Here is a 26,201-nt window from a genome sequence, read left to right as displayed (position 1 = left end):
CTGGGGGGGTCTCCTCTCTGGGGTAAGCAGAGGCGTGGCTGGGGGGGTCTCCTCTCTGGGGTCAGCAGAGGCGTGGCTGGGGTCTCTTCTCTGGGGTTTGCAGAGGCGTGGCTGGGGGTCCGTAGTGTGGCTGGGGTCCCCTCTCTGCCCTCTGGGGTCCGCAGAGGCATGGCTGGGGGTCTATAGTGTGGCTGGGGTCCCCTCTTTTTCTGGGGTCTGCAGAGGCGTGGCTGTGGGTCTGTAGTGTAGCTGGGGGTCTGGGATCCATAGAGGAGTGGCTGTGGTCCACTCTCTGCCCTCTGGGGTCCGCAGAGGCGTGGCTGGGGGGGGGGTCTAGAGTGTGGCTGAGGTCCCATCTCTGCCTTCTGGGGTTCGCAGAGGCGTGGCTGGGGGGGGGTCTATAGTGTGGCTGGGGTCCCATCTCTGCCCTCTGGGGTCTGCAGAGGCGGGGCTGGGGGTCTGTAGTGTGGCTGGGGTCCCCTCTTTGCCCTCTGGGGTCCGCAGAGGCGTGGTTGGGGGTCTGTAGTGTGCTAAACAGGAAGTAGAGTGTGTATAAGCGCTTAGGCAGAGGAGACCAGCTGCAAGTGATCGGCAATAATTTGGAACGCAGGGAGGTGAGTTGCTGTATACAGCGCTTCCCTGCGCTCTCACTCTGCAGTCCGAGGGGGGGAACACGGAGGGCAGCCACAGGGAGAAGTCAGGTCGGCCTCCCCGCACTGACTCCCCCCTCCGTTATGGGGGAGGCACCTACCAATGTAACCTATATTGCGGGTACCTACCTATCTAACCTATACTGGGGGCAGCTACCTATCTAACCTATACTGGGGGCTCCTACCTATCTAGCGTATACTAAGGGCACCTACCTAACCAACTTATACTCGGAGCATCTACCTATCTAGCCTATACTGGGGCACCTACCTATCTAACCTGTACTGGGGGCACCTACCTGTCTAGCCTATACTGGGGCACCTACCTAACATTTACTGGGGGCACCTACCTATCTAACCTGTACTGAGGGCACCTATCTATCTAGCCTATACTGGGGGCACCTACCTAGACAACCTATACTGGGGGCACCTACCTATCTAGCCTATACTGGGGGCACCTACCTAGCCAACCTACGTTGCGAGCACCTACCTATCTAACCTATACTGGGGGCAGCTACCTATCCAACTCACACTGGGGGCACCTACCTATCTAACCTGTACTGGGGGCTCTTACCTATCTAGCCTGTACTGGGGGCACCTACCTATCTAATGTACGTTGCGAGCACCTACCTATCTAACCTATACTGGGGGCAGCTACCTATCCAACTCACACTGGGGGCACCTACCTATCTAACCTGTACTGGGGGCTCTTACCTATCTAGCCTGTACTGGGGGCACCTACCTATCTAATGTACGTTGCGAGCACCTACCTATCTAACCTATACTGGGGGCAGCTACCTATCCAACTCACACTGGGGGCACCTACCTATCTAACCTGTACTGGGGGCTCTTACCTATCTAGCCTGTACTGGGGGCACCTACCTATCTAATGTACGTTGCGAGCACCTACCTATCTAACCTATACTGGGGGCACCTACATATCTTATACTGCAGACACCTACCTGGCTAACCTATACTGGTGGCAACTATACTGGCTACCTATATTGGAGGCACCTAACTAACCAACCTATATTGGAGGTACCTAACTAACCAACCTATACTGGAGGCACCTACCCAACATATGCTGGGGGCAACTATTCTGGCTACCTATATTAGAGGCATCCACCTAACTAACCTGTACTGGGGGCACCTACCTATCTAACCTATATCGGGGGCACCTGCCTATCTAACCTATACTGGGAGCATCTATACTGGCTACCTGTACTGGAGAGGCACCTACCTGGCTAACCTATACTGGGGGCAATTATACTGGGGCACCTATGCCTGGCTACTTATACTGGGGGGACCTATAGCTTGCTACCTATACTGAGTGCAATTAGACCAGGCTATCCTATACTGCGGTCACATATACCTGGCTCCACACATTTTTTACACCCTCGCCCTGGTGTCAAAAACCTGAGCGGTTCTTGCCTTTTTCATGATTGCTAACTCAGTAAAGGACCAGCCCTTAAAGCGTTGCTATCATATACATCCGGCATAGTGGGGTCTGAACCCTCTATAACAGTAATTATAGATTGACGGTATACCTTGAAATGAATCAGAGCACTCAGTATATGATTTTATATAAAAAATTGTATTTGCTTATCATACAGCATATATACAAAATATGAACAGTTCCAAGTAGTGTTTCCTTCTAACAGTATTCCATCTCATCAAGGCCTTCATAGCCAAGTGATCATCAATCTTCTAAGCACATTCAAAAAAGAATATAACAGTTGTGTTATGTAGAATAAGATCAAAAGTAATCTCATCTGTATCAATACCTGTGTATATAATAGTTGTGTAAAACTTGTAGTAATCTTCTCAAAGAAATAGCATAAAAAATAGCTTCTAAAAAAACTTCTTGCTAACATCTTAACAGAACTTAATGCTGAAAAATTAATAAAGTAAATCACCAGAATATTAAGCATATTACCCCTTCTCTGTCATCTCTTCAGCATCTAGAACCACTTGTGGGAAGGTAGCTTCTGCCTCATGTGTCTTCTCAGGAGATTGTTGGGCTTCTGCAAACTATGAGCTTTCAGCTCCTACTTTTATAGGGATTGGATGCAATATGGCTGCCTAATCTGGAATTTCCCTGAATCCCAGGCTCTGATTGGCTAAAACTTCCATGCGTCAATGCTTTATCATGTTTGAATACCTAAATCATATTATTGTTCATAATTTCTGATCAGGTCATTTCTGACGCAGTTAATTAAAAATGGACGTCACCATTCACCAGCCATCTTGTCTGCTGGTTGACTTTTTTGCCCCAGACATTGAGACTAAACAATGTCATTTATGACGCATTTCTGATAAAGTGTTCTCTACTAATTAGGTTGGAATGTCTCGGTACTTTCCCAGACATAAGGTTGGTCAAATTGACATTAACACAGACCTGCAAGAGCCTTCAGCAATTTAGGGCTTATTGAAACATACAGGGCTTCTAATATACTTATTGAAATATAATGATTTAAGAAATAATTGCATATTAAATCTTAATAATATAAAATCATGTTCTATATATTTGCCTTTCTTATGAATAAATATAATAACTTCAACCGGCAGATGTCAGCATTTCATAACAATCTGTATTAATATTAATTAATTTTAGAAGACTATGAAACTGCCAGGTGGCATCATCTTTAACTAATTGGGAAAACACCTTGTTTTATATTTTTTATAAGGCCTGTTCCCAAAACATCAGGTGTTATCAGCTAGCTGAGACTAGAACACGTCAACAACCCTCCAGAATCATAACAATCTCACGAGAATGTCTTACTGTCTCAAAGCATCACCAGCTTTTAAATGTATTTCAAAGCATTACATTATATTATATAGGGTTTAACTATAACTATTTCTTTCTTTAGAAGGACTGTATTGATTAATATTTAGATTAATAATATCTATGTGTAATAATTAAGAAAATGTACATATATAATTACTGACTTGCAGCGCTGGGTCCCTGGTTTGGATCCCAGCCAGGTCAACATCTGCAAAGAGTTTGTATGTTCTCCCCGTGTCTGCGTGGGGTTCCTGCGGGCACTTGGGTTTCCTCTCACATATCAAAAATATACAGAAAAGTTCATTGGCTTCCCCCTAAATTGGCCCTAGATTATGATATATACACTACACGATAGATACATACATAGACATATGACTATGGTAGGGATTAGATTGTGAGCCCCTCTGAAGGACAGTTAGTGACAATACAATATACTCTGTACAGCGCTGCGGAAGATGTCGGCGCTATATAAATACTACTAATATTATAAATGGGAAAGTTTGGATGTTTGTTATGCTGGGCATACACGGGCCGATGCGCCCTTATCAATCGAGCCACTGATGGCTCAATTGATAATTTCCGACAGGTCCGATGACCCGCCGGATCGATACCCCACTCGATCCCCGCGGGCGGACAATAGCGGGAAATCGAGTGGAAGATAAGGAGCGCCCGCGGGGACGAGCAAGAATCAATCCGGCCGCCCGCGGGGGCGAGGTGGGAGTTGATCCGGCGTCTAATCGAGCTGCAGGGTCGACTCGTGTATGCCCAGCATTACTCGTCACGCAAAAATGGCTGATCGGATTCAAATGAAATTTGGCACACACATAGTACATTACCTGGAATAAAAGTATAGGATACTTTTTATTCTCATAACCAAAAAGGGGGCGGAGACAAATACAAATTTCACTGGAAAATTTAAACTGCAGCCATTCTTACACTGTTAATGGTAGGGTTCTCAAACTTTGCACAGTTGGTCACTGGGTGACTGGGATTAATACTCAGAAATGTGGGTGGAGCCTACAAAAGCCAATCAAAATTCACCTACTGATGTACAAGGTAAATATTTCATTGCTGCCATTCTTGACACAAGCTTCAAACCTAGTACAGTTGGTCATTGGGTGACTGGGGTTCAAATTCAGAAAAGGAGGTGGAGCCACAAACAGCCAATCAGATTTGTTTCATTGCAATGCAAATTATTGATGCCAAAGACCACAATCACACGGCCTGCTGGCAGAGATGCTGTGTGTGGGGACTGACTTACCGTATATACTCGTGTATAGGCCGAGTTTTTGAGGTAAAAAAAATGCCCCCAAAGTGGGGGTCTCGGCCTATACACGGGTCAATAGTATTTTGTGGTGCGCTCCCCCCCCCCTGCATCTTGCGCCGCAATGTAACAGCAATGTAACTGCTAAATGTGGCCGCGTAAGCCCCGCCGCCACGTGTTGTAAAGTGGTACGATTGCTACCTTGTTTTCCCCCACGCTCCGTGTGCTGCCTCATAGGAATATGTCCTGCAGCCCTCTCTATCCCGTGTCCCGGTCTGAGTATGCAGAGCTGCGGTGTGCGGTGCGTGCGTTTCACTTACCGATGCACGCATTGATTCCTCCCGAGGCCAGTCGCAGGCTCCTTGTTATGACGCCCTCCAGTGATGCATATGATAAGAGGCGCCACTAGAGGGCGTAATAACAAGGAGCCTGCGACTGGCCTGGGGAGGAATCAATGCGTGCATCGGTAAGTGAAACGCACGCACCGCACACCGCAGCTCTGCATACCCAGACCGGGACACGGGATAGAGAGGGCTGCAGGACATATTCCTATGAGGCAGCACACGGAGCGTGGGGGAAAACAAGGTAGCAAACGTACCACTTTACAACACGTGGCGGCGGGGGGCGGGGCTTATGCGGCTGCACTGAGCTACTTGGCTGAGTGGACCTGAACTCTTGCACAGGACAGAGGGAGTGAAATGCTCCGTGTATGTATTTAAAGAGTTTAGCCTGTCTTATTCCCTCTCATGCACCCTGTATGTTGTCAGAGAGTTTAGCCTGTCTAATTCCCTCTCATGCACCCTGTATGTTGTCAGAGAGTTTAGCCTGTCTAATTCCCTCTCATGCACCCTGTATGTTGTCAGAGAGTTTAGCCTGTCTAATTCCCTCTCATGCACCCTGTATGGTTTCAGAGGGTTTAGCCTGTCTTCATTTCCACTTATGTGGCTAAGCACAAGTTGTACTTCAGTTGTCTGTCTCAGCAGAGAGTTAATGGGTGCACACAGGATGTTAATGCTATGTCTGCTTCCATGAAAGCAGGAAGTGGGCACACTGCAGATTTATTGAGGGTTTTGTATCAGATGTTACAAAGAAATTTTTTTTAAAGGTTATTATGCTGTTGATATCTTTTAGAGCAGAGAGGAAGTTCTGAGTTCAGGTCCGCTTAATGCACTTTCCACCCTCGGCTTATACCCGAGTCAATCATTTGTCCCAGTTTTTTGGGGTAAAAGTTGGGGGGTCGGCTTATACTCGGGTCGGCTTATACACGAGTATATACGGTAGTCTTGGGGCAGGCAGCAGTGGTCGGCAGGCAGAGATGCTGTGTGTGCGGACCGGCAGCAGCGGCCGGCAGGCAGAGATGCTGTGTGGGGACCGACTTAGTCTTGGGGCAGGCAGTCACACGGCGTGCAGGCAGAGATGCTGTGTGTGGGAGTGACTTAGTCTTCGGGCGGGCAGTAGCCCTCCGGGGTCCATGCCTCATTCATTTTGATAAAGGTCAGGTACTGAACACTTTTTTTGACCTAGGCGACTGTTCTTCTCACTGACAATGCCTCCAGCTGTGCTGAAGGTCCTTTCTGAGAGAACTCTTGAGGCAGGGCAGGAGAGAAGTTGGATGATGACAGCTCTGGCCACAGGTCAAGCCTGCGCACCCAGTAGTCCAGGGGTTCATCACTGCTCAGACTGTCGATGGTTCTTTCTCTACCATTGTTAAAGCTTACATCTATTTTTTTTTAATTACTTTTTCTGCTGTTTGTGCAGTTCCTTCAACGAGAATCTGTTATGGAGGGCAAATCTTTCATTCATTCAAGTGAAAGGTATGCACTGACTGCTAGGTATAATACAATGTGCAGTCACAGATGCAGTGAAAGGTATGCACTGACTGGGCTAATACAGTGTGCAGTCACACAGATGCAGTGAAAGGTGCTGACTGCTGGTATAATACAATGTGCAGTCACACAGATGCAGTGAAAGGTATGCAGTGACTGCTGGTATAATACAATGTGCAGTCACACAGATGCAGTGAAAGGTATGCACTGACTGCTGGTATAATACAATGTGCAGTATCACACAGATGCAGTGACTGGTATTATAATACAATGTGCAGCTGTCACACTAGGCACTGAATGTGCTGGGCCTGGCACAGTATAGCAATTAGCAAGGGCCAGCTGCGACAGACAGGGCTGTATATGCAGTGTCAGTGGACCACACAAAAAAAAAAAAAAAATCACAAGAAGATTAGCTCTCGAAAGAGCTTTTTTTTTGTGGTGCTTTTCAGCAACAAATATCAGCAAGGAGTAAGCTAACAAGATCTAACTAAGCTTTCCCTATCTCTCCAGCAACCCCTCCCTTCTCTCACTAGCAGCAGGAAGCAAACAGAGTGAGAAGATGGCCAACGCAGCAGCTTTTTATAGGGGGGGGGGGGGGGGGGGGGCGGGGGTCCAGGAGGGAGTGCAGCCTGATTGGCTGCCATGTGTCTGCTGACTGTGATGTAGAGGGTCAAAGTTTGGCCCAATGATGTGGTATAGGGGGCGGGTCAAACGCGCTATATGTTCGCGCGAAACCGTTCGGGCCATCTCTACTCACAAATTTGGTCATTGAATAATTGTGTGTTAGGGTTAGGAAAAGTGGGCGCAGCCAACACCAGCCAAATACCCAAATACATAATCGGGCAATACCGGGTCATCAGTGGGCGGAGACAAATACACATTTCACTGGGAAAATGTAAACTGCAACTGTTCTTACACTGCTAATGGTAGGGTTCTCAAACTTTGCACAGTTGGTCACTGGGTGACTGGGATTAATATTCAGAGAAGTGGGTGGAGCCTACAAAAGCCAACTCAAACTCACCTTTTGATTTTCAAGGGGAATATGTAATTGCTGCCATTCCTGCACTGTTAATGGCACAAGCCTCAAACCTGGTACAGTTGATCATTGGGTGACTGGGGTTCAAATTCAAAATAGGGGGTGGAGCTACAAACAGCCAATTAGATTTGTTTTATTTCAATGCAATTTATTGATGCCAAAGACCGCAAAGTTCACAAACTTGGTCGTTGAAAAAGTGGGCGGAGTCAACACCAGCCAAATACATAATTGGGCAACGCCGGGCCATCAGCTAGTACTTAAATAGATAAATTATACTGATGCTGCCACTGTACATGAAATAGTAACTTGGGCTGGGAGCACACATAGCAGAATCTTCCGCGCTGGACATTGTAGTCATTGGCCCCCTCATCGTTGCATTTGTTTGTGTTTAGCATCTATGGCCTCGATTCATAAACAGCGGTGCGATAAAAAAATCTTGTCTGGAAAATACCGCACTCAGTATTTTCCCGGTCTGTGTGCTAATTCATAAAGATTTCCCCAGCTGCCCTTGGAGGTCGGTAAATTACCGCAGCCCATTGAGCGGTAGAGTAGAGCAGTGTCTCGATCCTCTCTTTGCCCTGCAGAAATGACTCACACAGACGGCTCTCTCTGGCTCTCTCCACTGATGACTCAGACAGATGAGTCACACAGTCTTTCCCTGCTTGCTCAAATGATTCACACAGAGGGCTCTCTGGCTCTCTCCACTGATGACTCAAACAGACTTCTGCTCTCTGCACTTTGCATTCATCAGAGCTGTCAGAGCTGTCGGTAACGTGTTATCGCCTCACTAGGGGTGTCGGTAACTACCGCCAGGCTTACCGCTTGTTGAAGGCTTTATGAATTGACATTTGCTGACAATTTACTGACATGTGTTGTCGGTAACTGCAGCCAAGTCGGTAATTTATCTCCCTGGTCGGTAATGTCAGCTTTTCATGCGGTAACAGCCTTTATGAATTGACATTTTGCTAAGTGGTCGGTAAAGTCTGCTGTTTTCAGCAGTACCGCATGAGGTAATGCTTTATGAATCGAGGCCTATGTTTCTTGTCACGATTGTAAATAGCACAGCAGTTCGCTTTTTACTGCACAAAGCGCACGTTTCCAAATTGAAAACATTCCGAAAAACTGCTAAGGCCCCATTCACACTAGAGCGTTTTGCCGGCGATTTCGGCAAAGCGCTCAAGCGCTAGTGCAATAATACCCTATGGGCCCGTTCTCACTTGGGCGATTTGCGTTAATCTCCGGCGATTAACGAAAATCGCCAAACACGTAGCCTGCACCATTTTCAGGCGATTTCCTGGCGATCGCGTTTCAGTGCTATAGAAGCGCTAAACACGATTGCTCAAAAAAAAAAAAAAATCGTCAAGTGTGAATGTGCCTGTGTAATGGGTGACGCCAGTGTGCCCCCAGCCTCAGAGGACCCCCAGCAGTGCCCGTGTAATGGGTGACACCAGTGTGCCCCCAGCAGTGCCCGTGTAATGCGTGACACCAGTGTGCCCCCAGCCTCAGTGGACCCCCAGCAGTGCCCGTGTAATGCGTGACGCCAGTGTGCCCCCAGCCTCAGAGGACCCCCAGCAGTGCCCGTGTAATGCGTGACGCCACTGTGCCCCCAGCCTCAGAGGACCCCCAGCAGTGCCCATGTAATGGGTGACGCCAGTGTGCCCCCAGCCTCAGAGGACCCCCAGCATTGCCCGTGTAATGCGTGACGCCAGTGTGCCCCCAGCCTCAGAGGACCCCCAGCAGTGCCCGTGTAATGGGTGACGCCAGTGTGCCTCCAGCCTCAGAGGACCCCCAGCAGTGCCCGTGTAATGCGTGACGCCAGTGTGCCCCCAGCCTCAGAGGAGAGCCCCCAGCAGTGCTCGTGTAATGGGTGACGCCAGTGTGCCCCCAGCCTCAGAGGACCCCCAGCAGTGCCCGTGTAATGGGTGACACCAGTGTGCCCCCAGCCTCAGAGGAGAGCCCCCAGCAGTGCCCGTGTAATGGGTGACACCAGTGTGCCCCCAGCCTCAGAGGAGAGCCCCCAGCAGTGCCCGTGTAATGGGTGACACCAGTGTGCCCCCAGCCTCAGAGGAGAGCCCCCAGCAGTGCCCGTGTAATGGGTGACACCAGTGTGCCCCCAGCCTCAGAGGACCCCCAGCAGTGCCCGTGTAATGCATGACGCCAGTGTGCCCCCAGCCTCAGAGGACCCCCAGCAGTGCCCGTGTAATGCGTGACGCCAGTGTGCCAACAGCCTCAGAGGACCCCCAGCAGTGCCCGTGTAATGCGTGACACCAGTGTGCCCCCAGCCTCAGAGGACCCCCAGCAGTGCCCGTGTAATGCGTGATGCCAGTGTGCCCCCAGCCTCAGAGGACCCCCAGCAGTGCCCGTGTAATGGGTGACACCAGTGTGCCCCCAGCCTCAGAGGAGAGCCCCCAGCAGTGCCCGTGTAATGCGTGACGCCAGTGTGCCAACAGCCTCAGAGGACCCCCAGCAGTGCCCGTGTAATGCGTGACACCAGTGTGCCCCCAGCCTCAGAGGACCCCCAGCAGTGCCCTTGTAATGCGTGATGCCAGTGTGCCCCCAGCCTCAGAGGACCCCCAGCAGTGCCCGTGTAATGCGTGACGCCAGTGTGCCCCCAGCCTCAGAGGACCCCCAGCAGTGCCCGTGTAATGCGTGACACCAGTGTGCCCCCAGCCTCAGAGGACCCCCAGCAGTGCCCGTGTAATGCGTGATGCCAGTGTGCCCCCAGCCTCAGAGGACCCCCAGCAGTGCCCGTGTAATGGGTGACACCAGTGTGCCCCCAGCCTCAGAGGAGAGCCCCCAGCAGTGCCCGTGTAATTGGTGACACCAGTGTGCCCCCAGCCTCAGAGGACCCCCAGCAGTGCCCGTGTAATGCGTGACGCCAGTGTGCCCCCAGCCTCAGAGGACCCCTAGCAGTGCCCGTGTAATGCGTGACGCCAGTGTGCCAACAGCCTCAGAGGACCCCCAGCAGTGCCCGTGTAATGCGTGACACCAGTGTGCCCCCAGCCTCAGAGGACCCCCAGCAGTGCCCGTGTAATGCGTGATGCCAGTGTGCCCCCAGCCTCAGAGGACCCCCAGCAGTGCCCGTGTAATGCGTGATGCCAGTGTGCCCCCAGCCTCAGAGGACCCCCAGCAGTGCCCGTGTAATGGGTGACACCAGTGTGCCCCCAGCCTCAGAGGAGAGCGCTGTGAGCGTTGGCGGACGCACCCCGCGAGCGTTGGAGGCCGCGCCCCGCGAGGGTTGGCGGACGCACCCTGCTAGTATTGGCGACACACTGTGAGAAGCACGAGTCACTGCAGATTAGGTCACATTTATTGGAAATATGCACACAGTACATGTTATCTGTCAGACACCAGGCCATCATCTCCCAGCTCTCCCTTTCATTTTGGTTTGAATAAAGATCAGATTTGCCCCAAAGCCTCTGAATATCCAGCAGCGGGGGTGGGGCAAGTCACTGTTTAACCAATCCACCGTCACCCTCACTGACAAACCGCTTCCGTCCCCTGCAGGAGAAAAGAAGAGAGTCAGTGAACTGTATCTAGGCAAAATATAATCTAAGCTCCTCCCTCACTGACTTCTAAGCTCCACCCTCACTACTTATTTAGGAAGGAGGCGTTTTCTAAGCTCCACCCACTACCTGAAGATTGGAGGTAGTCCTCCCCTAAGCTCCACCCATACGATGACTCCCTGAAGATTGGAAAGAGACCTCCCCTAATCTCCACCCACAACCTGACTACCTGAGGATTGGAGGGAGTCCTCCCCTAAGCTCCAAACACGCTTACTCCCTAAAGATTGGAAAGAGACCTCCCCTAATCTCCACCCACAACCTGAAGATTGGAGGAAGGCATCCCTAAGCTCTACCCACACGCTGACTTCTTGAAGATTGAAAGACCTCCCCTAAGCTCCACCCAATCTCACTGAAATTCAGAAGAACTTCTCCAATGCTGGCTCCCTAAATGCAGGAGCCATCCTCTAAGCTCTGCCCATACACTGACTCCCTGAAGATTGGAAGGAAACCACCCTAAGCTCCACCCACACGCTGACTCCATGAAGATTGCAAAGTGTCTAAGCTCCATCCACACGCTGACTACTGGAGAGTGTCCTCTAAGCACCTCCTGCATGCTGTATCTCAAGATGCAGGAGCCATCCTCAGCTCCATCAACACACCTAAAAATTGGAAGGAAGCCTCCAGGCTCCTCCCCCATGCTGACTCCCTAGATGCAGGAACCATACTCTAAGCTCCACCCACAAGCTGACTTCCTGTGAATTGGAAGGCGTCCTCTAAACTCCTCCTCCATGCTGACACTCTAGAGGCATCCCATAAGCTCCGCCCACGTGCCTGAAGATTAGAAGGAGGCCTCCTCTTAGCTCTATTACCACACAGGCCTCTGCAGCGACGTACCTGGAAGGACACTGGTCCCGCAGTTGCTGGGTGATGACGCCCTCTTGGTAGCAAAGATCCACCAGTTTCTCTATGACAGACGGAGCCATTGGGACATCCAGGCTGAGGTCTGGCAGCTCAGAGTACACTCGCTGGAATCCCTGTGGAGAGAGACGGAGTGAGCGGCGTGTCCAAACACACACATAACACGCCATCCACACAGGACACGCAACATTACCCGATTCATCTGGTCCAAGGTGATCAGTCCCGTATCGTACAAAACCTTCAGAAGCTTCACCATCATCAGGACATGGCCTTCTCCCGAGCCTTCCAGCACCATCACCACCGCCTGCAAACACAAGACACGGGTAACATGGGGGTGGCAAGATTACTGGGGAGGAGGCGTGGTCATCGCTAGAGCACACGGGTAACATGGGTGTGGCAAGACTACTGGGGTGAAGGTGTGGTCATCGCTAGAGCACACGGGTAACATAGGGGTGGCAAGACTACTGGGGAGAAGGCGTGGTCATCGCTAGATCATACGGGTAACCTGGGCGTGGCAAGACTACTGGGGAGAAGGTGTGGTCATCGCTAGAGCACACAGGTAACATGGGTGTAGCAAGTCTACTGGGGAGAAGGTGTGGTCATCGCTAGAGCACACAGGTAACATGGGGGTGGCAAGACTACTGGGGAGAAGGCGTGGTCATCGTTAGAGCATACGGGTAACATGGGGGTGGCAAGACTACTGGGGAGAAGGTGTGGTCATCGCTAGAGCACACAGGTAACATGGGTGTGGCAAGTCTACTGGGGAGAAGGTGTGGTCATCGCTAGAGCACACAGGTAACATGGAGGTGGCAAGACTACTGGGGAGAAGGCGTGGTCATCGTTAGAGCATACGGGTAACATGGGGGTGGCAAGACTACTGGGGAGAAGGTGTGGTCATCGCTAGAGCACGTGGGTAACATGGGTGTGGCAAGAATACTGGGGAGGAGGCTAGAGCACCACTGTGGCTGGAGGAACCACAAGTAGATCTAGAGGGGCTACACCTCAAATGGAGGCAATACCCCGATTACTGAGCAAGCATCAGAGCCCAGATGCTCCATGTGATGGAGGGTGTGCGATGTCTGACGTGTGCACATTATGCTACCACAATGGTTCAGTAGATGGGGTAACCCTGTAATGTAGTGAAAACCTCGAGCTAGACTTCAGATAGTCCTCTGTGACTGGGTGTACCATGATGTACGCCTAGAGGGGTAGCTGGATGATTTCTGGGGGGTACGAGGAGGCCGACACGGGCCGTTGAGATGCATTGCGTGGGCCAACTCCTGCAGGAAGAGCAGGGAGGTAGCTTTAGATCCTGCATATTCTGGTAGGCGAATGCAATATGCAAACGCTTTGCCATTGTAATTAGCCAATGGACTTGCAGCAGCCAGTATGTATGTCAGGTGATGACTGGTCAGAGCACACATCTTTCTCCTGTGTACCACAAAGTAAGGCTGGGGGTGGGGGTAGCGGGTCCTTCCAAGCAAGTTATTTCAGTGCGTAGCGCTTAGTGTTATCATAGTAGCAATGCTACGCTGCACGTCCCGTGTAGCGGTAATTCTGGCCTCTGGCAGCTGCCGGACCCCAAATTACACCTTTCTCTGGGCTGCAACAACTTGGGATGGGGAATAGTATTTAACTCTGCCGGGGAGTTTAGCGGCAGCCAGGAGAGCTGTCATTCGTCTCTCCCCGCGCCAAACTGATCGGCACCGTCACAATATGTACTGCTGGTCCTTAAGGGGGCAGAGACCGCTGGTACGTAAAAGGTAAAGCACACCTGACTGGAGTCACAGCTCCATAAGCAAAGCATAGAGTTCTGTTCATGCTGGAACCACATAGCTCTGTACAATGTCCGTCCCTCTCCTCCTTCCTCCCCAGTCCCTGTAATCAGACAGGAAAAGGCAGGTCACATAGCTCTGTACAATGTCCGTCCCTCTCTTCCTTCCTCCCCAGTCCCTGTAATCAGACAGGAAAAGGCAGGTCACATAGCTCTGTACAATGTCCGTCCCTCTCCTCCTTCCTCCCCAGTCCCTGTAATCAGACAGGAAAAGGCAGGTCACATAGCTCTGTACAATGTCCGTCCCTCTCCTCCTTCCTCCCCAGTCCCTGTAATCAGACAGGAAAAGGCAGGTCACATAGCTCTGTACAATGTCCGTCCCTCTCTTCCTTCCTCCCCAGTCCCTGTAATCAGACAGGAAAAGGCAGGTCACATAGCTCTGTACAATGTCCGTCCCTCTCTTCCTTCCTCCCCAGTCCCTGTAATCAGACAGGAAAAGGCAGGTCACATAGCTCTGTACAATGTCCGTCCCTCTCTTCCTTCCTCCCCAGTCCCTGTAATCAGACAGGAAAAGGCAGGTCACACAGCTCTGTACAATGTCCGTCCCTCTCTTCCTTCCTCCCCAGTCCCTGTAATCAGACAGGAAAAGGCAGGTCACATAGCTCTGTACAATGTCCGTCCCTCTCCTCCTTCCTCCCCAGTCCCTGTAATCAGACAGGAAAAGGCAGGTCACATAGCTCTGTACAATGTCCGTCCCTCTCCTCCTTCCTCCCCAGTCCCTGTAATCAGACAGGAAAAGGCAGGTCACATAGCTCTGTACAATGTCCGTCCCTCTCTTCCTTCCTCCCCAGTCCCTGTAATCAGACAGGAAAAGGCAGGTCACATAACTCTGTACAATGTCCGTCCCTCTCCTCCTTCCTCCCCAGTCCCTGTAATCAGACAGGAAAAGGCAGGTCACATAGCTCTGTACAATGTCCGTCCCTCTCCTCCTTCCTCCCCAGTCCCTGTAATCAGACAGGAAAAGGCAGGTCACATAGCTCTGTACAATGTCCGTCCCTCTCCTCCTTCCTCCCCAGTCCCTGTAATCAGACAGGAAAAGGTGAGTTTGCAATATTGTTCCCTCCCATTTCCACCTCTTCCCCACCCCCTTAAAGCAAACCCAAGCCGAAGCTCGGGTTGAAAATCCACACTTACCATGTAGAGAGGAAAGCCTCAGGATTCTAATGAGGCTTCCCCCGGTTCTGACAAGTCCCCCATTGCTGATCGCCGCCCCCCTTCACATCAGGGCCACGCAGCTCCTCTTCCTGGTTTATGTGTGCTGCGCGAGCCTGCCCATGTGCAGTAGCAGGGAGCCCGCCCATGTGCAGCAGCAGGGAGCCAGCCCATGTGCAGTGGCACAGAGCCCGCAGTAGCAGGGAGCCCGCCCATGTGCAGTAGCAGGGAGCCCGCCCATGTGCAGTAGCAGGGAGCCCGCAGTAGCAGGGAGCCCGCCCATGTGCAGTAGCACGGAGCCCGCCAATGTGCAGTGGCAAGGAGCTCGCCCATGTGCAGTAGCCGGGAGCCCGCCCATGTGCAGTAGCCGGGAGCCCGCCCATGTGCAGTGGCACGGAGCCCGCAGTAGCAGGGAGCCCGCCCATGTGCAGTAGCACGGAGCCCGCAGTAGCAGGGAGCCCGCCCATGTGCAGTAGCACGGAGCCCGGAGCAGCAGGGAGCCCGTCCATGTGCAGTAGCATGGAGCCCGCCCATGTGCAGTAGCACGGAGCCCGCAGCAGCAGGGAGCCCGCCCATGTGCAGTAGCACGGAGCCCGCCCATGTGCAGTAGCACGGAGCCCGTCCATGTGCAGTGGCACGGAGCCCGCAGTAGCAGGGAGCCCGCCCATGTGCAGCAGCAGGGAGCCCGCCCATGTGCAGCAGCAGGGAGCCCGCCCATGTGCAGCAGCAGGGAGCCCGCCCATGTGCAGTAGCAGGGAGCCCGCCCATGTGCAGTAGCACGGAGCCCGCCCATGTGCAGTAGCACGGAGCCCGCCCATGTGCAGTAGCACGGAGCCCGCCCATGTGCAGTAGCACGGAGCCCGCAGTGGCAGGGAGCCCGTCCATGTGCAGTAGCACGGAGCCTGCAGTAGCAGGGAGCCCGCCCATGTGCAGTAGCAGGGAGCCCGCCCTTGTGCAGTGGCACGGAGCCCGGAGAAGCAGGGAGCCCGCCCATGTGCAGTAGCACGGAGCCCGCAGTAGCAGGGAGCCCGTCCATGTGCAGTAGCACGGAGCCCGCCCATGTGCAGTAGCATGGAGCCCGCAGTAGCAGGGAGCCCGCCCATGTGCAGTGGCACGGAGCCCGGAGCAGCAGTGGCACGGAGCCCGGAGCAGCAGGGAGCCCGCCCATGTGCAGTAGCACGGAGCCCGCCCATGTGCAGTAGCACGGAGCCCGCAGTAGCAGGGAGCCCGCCCATGTGCAGTGGCCAGGAGCCCGGAGCAGCACGGAGCCCGCCCATGTGCAGTAGCATGGAGCCCGCAGTAGCAGGGAGCCCGCCCATGTGCAGTAGCAGGGAGCCCGCCCATGTGCAGTAGCAGGGAGCCCGCCCATGTGCAGTAGCAGGGAGCCCGCCCATGTGCAGTAGCAGGGAGCCCGCCCATGTGCAGTAGCACGGAGCCCGCAGCAGCAGGGAGCCTGCCCATGTGCAGTAGCACGGAGCCCGCCCATGTGCAGTAGCACGGAGCCCACAGCAGCAGGGAGCCTGCCCATGTGCAGCAGCAGGGAGCCTGCCCATGTGCAGTAGCACAGAGCCCGCAGTAGCAGGGAGCCCGCACATGTGCAGTAGCAGGGAGCCCGTCCATGTGCAGTAGCACGGAGCCCGCAGTAGCAAGGAGCCCGTCCATGTGCAGTAGCAAGGAGCCCGCACTAGCAGGGAGCCCGTCCATGTGCAGTGGCACGGAGCCCGCAGTAGCAAGGAGCCCGTCCATGTGCAGTAGCACGAAGCCCGCAGTAGCAGGGAGCCCGCCCATGTGCAGTAGCACGGAGCCCGCACTAGCAGGGAGCCCGCCCATGTGCAGTAGCATGGAGCCCGCAGTAGCAGGGAGCCCGCCCATGTGCAGTAGCAGGGAGCCCGCCCATGTGCAGTGGCACGGAGCCCACAGTAGCAGGGAGCTCGCCCATGTGCAGTAGCACGGAGCCCGCACTAGCAGGGAGCCCGCGGTCTCAGGTGGCTATTGCGCACACAACCAGGAAGAGGAGCTGCGTGGCCCAGATGTGATTAGTGACAATGCATTGTTGCTAATCTTCTGGGGGACCGCACTCAGCAACGAGGGGTCCAAGGAATATCGAGGGAAGCATCAATAGGATCCTGATGCTTCCCTCTCTTTAGGTAAGTATCTGGTTTTGTACCCGAGCTTCGGCTCAGCTACACTTTAAAAGGGAATGGGCGGGTGATGGGAGGAGCCCCGCCTCTTCCTGTCTGTAAAACATTCCTTTAGCCAAAAGTCATATTTTTCAAGCAGTGATTACAGGGGCCGGGGGAAGGAGCAGAGGGACGGACATCGCACAGTGGTATGTGGATCCAGCGTGAACAGATCTCTGTACTGACCTTTATAGTTTTTTATAGGGTCAGGTGTGCTTTAACCGCCAGAGGCTGGACGGTCTATGAAAAGGCAGCACCAGATCTGCACACATACACCCCCGGCATCGTCTGGCATCAGGTACCTCGTACACCAGCTCATGGTGGAAGTGTGGCACCTCCAGCTCCCGCAGACATTGCTCCGCCTCCGACACCTGGCCTGACGACAGGAACTCCTGGAGAAGCAGGTTCATCTGAAAGAGGAAGAACAGGTCATTTCACCATCAGAGGAGTGCCCTCTAAATCTGCCCGGCCACAGCCCCTGTATAACACCACCCTCAGAGGAGCCCCTCTATACCTGCCTGCCCAGAGCCTCACGATAACACCAGAGGAGCCCCCTCTATACCTGCCCCGCCCACAGCCCCCAGATAACACCACCCTCAGAGGAGCCCCCTCTATACAGGCTCCGCCCACAGCCCCCGGATAACACCAGCCTCAGAGGAGCCCCCTCTATACCTGCCCAGCCACAGCCCCCGGATAACACCACCCTCAGAGGAGCCCCTCTATACCTGCCTGCCCAGAGCCTCACGATAACACCAGCCTCAGAGGAGCCACCTCTATACAGGCTCCGCCCACAGCCTCCAGATAACACCACCCTCAGAGGAGCCCCTCTATACCTGCCTGCCCAGAGCCTCACGATAACACCAGCCTCAGAGGAGCCCCCTCTATACCTGCCCCGCCCACAGCCCCCAGATAACACCACCCTCAGAGGAGCCCCCTCTATACCTGCCCAGCCACAGCCCCCGGATAACACCACCCTCAGAGGAGCCCCTCTATACCTGCCTGCCCAGAGCCTCACGATAACACCAGCCCCAGAGAAGCCCCCTCTATACCTGCCCAGCCACAGCCCCCGGATAACACCACCCTCAGAGGAGCCCCTCTATACCTGCCTGCCCAGAGCCTCACGATAACACCAGCCTCAGAGGAGCCACCTCTATACAGGCTCCACCCACAGCCTCCAGATAACACCAGCCTCAGAGGAGCCCCCTCTATACCTGCCCAGCCACAGCCCCCGGATAACACCACCCTCAGAGGAGCCCCCTCTATACCTGCCCCGACTACAGCCCCCGGATAACACCACCCTCAGAGGAGCCACCTCTATACGGGCTCCGCCCACAGCCTCCGGATACCACCACCCTCAGAAGAGCCACCTCTATACAGGCTCCGCCCACAGCCTCCGGATAACACCACCCTCAGAGGAGCCACCTCTATACCTCCCCCGCCTACAGCCCCAGGATAACACCACCCTCAGAGGAGCCCCCTTTATACCTGCCCCGCCTACAGCCTCCGGATAACACCACCCTCAGAGGAGCCCCCTCTATGCCTGCCCCGCCTACAGCCCCTGTATAACATCACCCTCAGAGGAGCCCCCTCTATACCTATGAAGGAAAAGTACTGTGCACCTGTCTCCTTGTTTGATCTGCAGTTTATTTCCTTTGCACAGCCTATAGCATACAGTAATGACAAGTGTGGATAGACAACGTCAAACCTGTACTGTAGAAGGTGAAGGTGGTTGAGGGAAGGGTGACCAGGGACAGATGGGACGGCACTGCAGGCCCGGATTTACCTCACAGGAGCCTATAGGCACAGATGTCCTGACACCGTAGACTCCGCCCTCCATGCATGCAGGCCCGGATTTCCATCACAGGAGCCTATAGGCACAGATGTCCTGGCACCCTAGACTCCACCCTCCATGCATGCAGGCCTGGATTTACCTCACAGGAGCCTATAGGCACCCTAGACTCCGCCCTCCATGCATGCAGGCCCGGATTTACATCACATGAGCCTATAGGCACAGATGTCCTGGCACCCTAGACTCCGCCCTCCATGCATGCAGGCCCGGATTTCCATCACAGGAGCCTATAGGCACAGATGTCCTGGCACCCTAGACTCCACCCTCCATGCATGCAGGCCTGGATTTACCTCACAGGAGCCTATAGGCACCCTAGACTCCGCCCTCCATGCATGCAGGCCCGGATTTACATCACAGGAGCCTATAGGCACAGATGTCCTGGCACCATAGACTCCGCCCTCCATGCATGCAGGCCCGGATTTACCTCACAGGAGCCTATAGGCACATATCTCCTGGCACCCTAGACTCCGCCCTCCATGCATGCAGGCCCGGATTTACATCACAGGAGCCTATAGGCACAGATGTCCTGGCACCCTAGACTCCGCCCTCCATGCATGCAGGCCCGGAGTTACATCACAGGAGCCTATAGGCACAGATGTCCTGGCACCCTAGACTCCGCCCTCCATGCATGCAGGCCCGGATTTACCTCACAGGAGCCTATAGGCACATATCTCCTGGCACCCTAGACTCCGCCCTCCATGCATGCAGGCCTGGAGTTACATCACAGGAGCCTATAGGTACAGATGTCCTGGGCCACCATAGACTCCGCCCTCCATGCATGCAGGCCCGGATTTACCTCACAGGAGCCTATAGGCACAGATGTCCTGGCACCCTAGACTCCGCCCTCCATGCATGCAGGCCTGGATTTACATCACAGGAGCCTATAGGCACAGATGTCCTGGCACCCTAGACTCCGCCATCCATGCATGCAGGCCCGGATTTACATCACAGGAGCCTATAGGCACAGATGTCCTGGCACCCTAGACTCCGCCCTCCATGCATGCAGGCCCGGAGTTACATCACAGGAGCCTATAGGCACAGATGTCCTGGCACCCTAGACTCCGCCCTCCATGCATGCAGGCCCGGATTTACCTCACAGGAGCCTATAGGCACATATCTCCTGGCACCCTAGACTCCGCCCTCCATGCATGCAGGCCTGGAGTTACATCACAGGAGCCTATAGGCACAGATGTCCTGGCACCCTAGACTCCGCCCTCCATGCATGCAGGCCCAGAGTTACATCACAGGAGCCTATAGGCACAGATGTCCACCCTCAGAGGAGCCCCTCTATACCTGCCTGCCCAGAGCCTCACGATAACACCAGCCTCAGAGGAGCCCCCTCTATACCTGCCCCGCCCACAGCCCCCAGATAACACCACCCTCAGAGGAGCCCCTCTATACCTGCCTGCCCAGAGCCTCACAATAACACCAGCCTCAGAGGAGCCCCCTCTATACAGGCTCCGCCCACAGCCCCCGGATAACACCAGCCTCAGAGGAGCCCCCTCTATACCTGTCCAGCCACAGCCCCCGGATAACACCACCCTCAGAGGAGCCCCTCTATACCTGCCTGCCCAGAGCCTCACGATAACACCAGCCTCAGAGGAGCCACCTCTATACAGGCTCCACCCACAGCCTCCAGATAACACCACCCTCAGAGGAGCCCCCTCTATACCTGCCCAGCCAAAGCCCCCGGATAACACCACCCTCAGAGGAGCCCCCTCTATACCTGCCCCGACTACAGCCTCCAGATAACACCACCCTCAGAGGAGCCACCTCTATACAGGCTCCGCCCACAGCCTCCGGATAACACCACCCTCAGAGGAGCCCCCTCTATACCTGCCCCGCCCACAGCCTCCAGATAACACCACCCTCAGAGGAGCCACCTCTATACCTGCCCCGCCTACAGCCTCCGGATAACACCACCCTCAGAGGAGCCACCTCTATATCTGCCCCGCCTACAGCCTCCGGATAACACCACCCTCAGAGGAGCCCCTCTATACCTGCCTGCCCAGAGCCTCACGATAACACCAGCCTCAGAGGAGCCACCTCTATACCTGCCCCGCCTACAGCCTCCGGATAACACCACCCTCAGAGGAGCCCCCTCTATGCCTGCCCCGCCTACAGCCCCCGGATAACACCACCCTCAGAGGAGCCACCTCTATACAGGCTCCGCCCACAGCCTCCGGATAACACCAGCCTCAGAGGAGCCACCTCTATACCTGCCCCGCCTACAGCCTCCGGATAAAACCACCCTCAGAGGAGCCACCTCTATACCTGCCCCGCCTACAGCCCCAGGATAACACCACCCTCAGAGGAGCCCCCTTTATACCTGCCCCGCCTACAGCCTCCGGATAACACCACCCTCAGAGGAGCCCCCTCTATGCCTGCCCCGCCTACAGCCCCTGTATAACATCACCCTCAGAGGAGCCACCTCTATACCTGCCCCGCCTACAGCCCCTGTATAACATCACCCTCAGAGGAGCCACCTCTATACCTAAGTACTGTGCACCTGTCTCCTTGTTTGATCTGCCGTTTATTTCCTTTGCACAGCCTATAGCATACAGTAATGACAAGTGTGGATAGACAACGTCAAACCTGTACTGTAGAAGGTGAAGGTGGTTGAGGGAAGGGTGACCAGGGACAGATGGGACGGCACTGCAGGCCTGGATTTACCTCACAGGAGCCTATAGGCACAGATGTCCTGACACCGTAGACTCCGCCCTCCATGCATGCAGGCCCGGATTTACCTCACAGGAGCCTATAGGCACAGATGTCCTGGCACCCTAGACTCCGCCCTCCATGCATGCAGGCCTGGATTTACATCACAGGAGCCTATAGGCACAGATGTCCTGGCACCATAGACTCCGCCCTCCATGCATGCAGGCCCGGATGTCCATCACAGGACCCTATAGGCACAGATGTCCTGGCACCCTAGACTCCGCCCTCCATGCACACAGGCCAGGATTTACATCACAGAAGCCTATAGGCACAGATGTCCTGGCACCCTAGACTCCGCCCTCCATGCACGCAGGCCAGGATTTACATCACAGGAGCCTATAGGCACAGATGTCCTGGCACCCTAGACTCCGCCCTCCATGCATGCAGGCCCGGATTTACATCACAGGAGCCTATAGGCACAGATGTCCTGGCACCCTAGACTCCGCCCTCCATGCATGCAGGCCCGGATTTACATCACAAGAGCCTATAGGCACAGATGTCCTGGCACCCTAGACTCCGCCCTCCATGCATGCAGGCCCGGATTTACATCACAGGAGCCTATAGGCACAGATGTCCTGGCACCCTAGACTCCGCCCTCCCTGCATGCAGGCCCGGATTTACCTCACAGGAGCCTATAGGCACAGATGTCCTGGCACCCTAGACTCTGCCCTCCATGCATGCAGGCCTGGATTTACCTCACAGGAGCCTATAGGTACAGATGTCCTGGCCCCCTAGACTCCGCCCTCCATGCATGCAGGCCCGGATTTACATCACAGGAGCCTATAGGCACAGATGTCCTGGCACCCTAGACTCCGCCCTCCATGCATGCAGGCCCAGATTTACATCACAGGAGACTATAGGTACAGATGTCCTGGCACCCTAGACTCCGCCCTCCATGCATGCAGGCCCAGATTTACATCACAGGAGCCTATAGGCACAGATCTCCTGGCACCCTAGACTCCGCCCTCCATGCATGCAGGCCCAGATTTACATCACAGGAGCCTATAGGCACAGATGTCCTGGCACCCTAGACTCCGCCCTCCATGCATGCAGGCCCGGACTTACATCACAGCAGCCTATAGGCACAGATGTCCTGGCACCCTAGACTCCGCCCTCCATGCATGCAGGCCCGGACTTACATCACAGCAGCCTATAGGCACAGATGTCCTGGCACCCTAGACTCCGCCCTCCATGAGCCTATAAACCCCCGCCGAATCGCACAGAAAGTGCACTGGCTGGCCCAGCTGTCACTTCTCCCTTACTTTCCTTGCCCATCATAGGTAGCTAGAGGTGCCCCTTAGTATTACGTTTTATAGGGAAGGAAGCCACTCGAGGAGCCGTCTTTCGATCAGAAGACGCCTGTAGGCACGTGCCTACAATGCCTAATGGTAAATGCGGGCCCTATGGTGCAGGGGGTGTATTAGGAGCCTCACCACCCAACCCAACTCCCCCTCTTAAAGAGAAACTCCGACCAAGAATTGAACTTTATCCCAATCAGTAGCGGATACCCCCTTCCCATGAGAAACCTTTTCCTTCACTCTAATAGATCATACACACACTCAGGTTTGTGTAAACCGGCCTACTAAAGCTTGAGAACAAACCAGGAATGGATTTATTATTTGGTGGCATAAGCCTGCAGCCACCACGTGGGTCATATCAGAATAGAGTGAATAGTGCGGCTAGATTAGTGAATTTCAGTTGTGTGTGAAGGATCAGGTCTGAGGACAGACAAATCAGCTCCACCCCCCTCGCCCTATAATGTCGCCCATGTGTTACCTCCTTGATGAGATGCTTCACTGGCCTCTGGCCTCCTCCGACACCCCACACGTTGTCCAGACGGTTAATATCCCTCTTGATTCGGAGTAATAGGGAGGCCCGATCCAGAGAGGCCCTGGGGGAGACAGGAAGGATTACTATGTGATCAGAGAGAACCAACGAGCCTTGAATAGGGAGTTCCGTGCGAGAAACGCTACAAACACCCACTGAGACAAGGACAACCAATCATACGTGCTACATTCAGCAGCTGAATCCTGATTGGATGTTCCCAATAGTTGCTGTTTTTTGGGAGAAAAGTAAACACCGAAACGTAATAGGAACATTGTGTTAGCACCCTCTGTTGGTGGGAGTACTGAAATGCAGATTGGATAATTTCTTGATTGAACAGGGATTTAATTACAGTATTTGTATAGCGCCTTTCTCCTGTCGGACTCAAAGCGCTTGCGAAGCAGCCACGAGAGCGCACTCAGTAGGCAGTAGCAGTGTTAATGAGTCTTGCCCAAGGTCTCCTACTGAATAGGTGTATCCAGCCACTTGTCATAAGTGTCATGTCAAAGTGGATCCGAGACAAACTTTTACTCATTGCATAATTGTGTTCCTTACATATAGTTTATAGGGCATTCCTCAAGCCAAATACTTTTTTTGTTTTGTTTTGTTTTAATACTCTCCCTATAAACTAAGCAGGCCTTGCCCACAGCTTCTCCAGAGAGCCTTGACACACCCAGGCTTAGTAGCAAGGGCTTATGGGAGCTCAGTCTGGGCAGGAGGAGGTTACTAGCCAGAGATTTCAGAGGCAGAGGGGAGGAGGAGAGGGGAGTGAAGTTTTCACAGGCTGAGGGGTGGAGATTCAAATCAGCTTGTCTGTGTGTAATGATGACAAGCAGAACATGGCTGCCCTCGTATCGCAGAAAAAAATCATCATAAACTGTTGAAGCTGTTTGCAGCTAGATTTGCTGAGTAAACTATCTAAACTTTAGATAAAATATATAGACAAGTTACTTGTTATAGTTAGTTTTTCATCTCAGCTCCGCTTTAAAGGGACCTCCACAAGTTTTCCCACAAGATCTAGAGCAAAAGTATTTTATTTTTGGATTTGGGCTTTAAGCAGGGAAACAGCCTGAGGTAAATAATACAAGAAATTATACAATTTTCTGCAAATGTTGATACAACAAGCAAAAGAGCTGCAGAACCGACCCTCGCACACATCACAAAGCCCCCCTCCCCATCATCACGTGTTACCCCTAGCTCTCTCACCGCGCATGGTCACTTTCCACTCGCCCTTTGAAGCGGTCCAGGAAATCAAGATGCAGAGCATGATCCGCGACAGCACGGGCGATAAACTGTCCCAGCATCTGCAAGACACAACAAACCCATCGTCATTACTCTCAGTCCAGGGCATGACCTTCTTCTAACCCTTCACCCTGAAGTCCATTCCAGTCAAAGAGTGCCACCGAGACCATTCCAGCCACCGAGCGTCACCAAGGCAGATTCTAACCACCAATCACCCCCAAGTCAATTCTATCCACCAATCACCACCAAGTCCATTCTATCCACCAGTCTCCTCTCCTCCACACCGTCAGACTTCTCATCCCCAACAACATTCACCATCATTTATGAGATCCAACCTCTCCTCCAAACCATCAGACTTCTCACCCCCACCCTCATTCACCATCATCATCCAACCTCTCCTCCAAACCATCAGACTTCTCATCCCCACCCTCATTCACCATCATCTACCAGATCCAACATCTCCTCCAAACCATCAGACTTCCCATCACCACCTACATTCACCATCATCTATGAGATCCAACCTCTCCTCCAAACCATCAGACTTCCCATCACCACCTACATTCACCATCATCTATGAGACCCAACCTCTCCTCCAAACCATCAGACTTCTCATCCCCACCCTCATTCACCATCATCTATGAGATCCAACCTCTCCTCCACACCGTCAGACTTCTCATCCCCACCCTCTTTCACCATCATCTATGAGATCCAACCTCTCCTCCAAACCATCAGACTTCTCATCCCCACCCTCATTCACCATCATCTACCAGATCCAACATCTCCAAACCATCAGACTTCTCATCCCCACCCTCATTCACCATCATCATCCAACCTCTCCTCCAAACCATCAGACTTCTCATCCCCACCCTCATTCACCATCTTCTATGAGATCCAACCTCTCCTCCAAACCATCAGGCTTCTCATCCCCACCCTCATTCACCATCATCTACCAGATCCAACATCTCCTCCAAACCATCAGACTTCTCATCCCCACCCTCATTCACCATCTATGAGATCCAACCTCTCCTCCAAACCATCAGACTTCCAATCCCCAACCTCATTCATCATCATCATCCAACCTCTCCTCCAAACCATCAGACTTCTCATCCCCACCCTCATTCGCCATCTTCTATGAGATCCAACCTCTCCTCCAAACCATCAGACTTCCCATCACCACCTACATTCACCATCATCTATGAGATCCAACCTCTCCTCCAAACCATTAGACTTCCCATCCCCACCCTCATTCACCATCATCTATGAGATCCAACGTCTCCTCCAAACCATCAGACTTCTCATCCCCACCCTCATTCACCATCATCTATGAGATCCAACCTCTCCTCCAAACCATCAGACTTCCCATCCCCACCCTCATTCACCATCATCTATGAGATCCAATGTCTCCTCCAAACCATCAGAC

At 53.4% G+C, this 26,201-nt stretch overlaps 1 protein-coding gene across 2 annotated transcripts in view; it reads right to left on the bottom strand.

The window, feature by feature from the left end:
* Positions 1-10,850: 10,850 nt before the first annotated feature.
* LOC137562206 (programmed cell death protein 4-like) overlaps positions 10,851-26,201 on the bottom strand; it is a 37,147-nt gene continuing 21,796 nt past the window's right edge. For both annotated transcript variants that reach the window (XM_068273539.1, XM_068273545.1), the window contains exons 6-11: positions 24,746-24,843; positions 23,492-23,606; positions 17,451-17,558; positions 12,176-12,286; positions 11,959-12,098; positions 10,851-11,059 (exon numbers count right to left, since the gene is read on the bottom strand). In XM_068273539.1, coding sequence (XP_068129640.1) covers positions 11,008-11,059; positions 11,959-12,098; positions 12,176-12,286; positions 17,451-17,558; positions 23,492-23,606; positions 24,746-24,843 — 624 coding nt within the window. In that variant the 3' untranslated portion in view covers positions 10,851-11,007. The remainder of the gene's footprint in view (positions 11,060-11,958; positions 12,099-12,175; positions 12,287-17,450; positions 17,559-23,491; positions 23,607-24,745; positions 24,844-26,201) is intronic.

Source organism: Hyperolius riggenbachi, chromosome 1, assembly GCF_040937935.1.
Source record: "Hyperolius riggenbachi isolate aHypRig1 chromosome 1, aHypRig1.pri, whole genome shotgun sequence".
Lineage (NCBI taxonomy): Eukaryota > Metazoa > Chordata > Amphibia > Anura > Hyperoliidae > Hyperolius > Hyperolius riggenbachi.
This window is presented reverse-complemented; position numbering and strand designations above follow the sequence as displayed.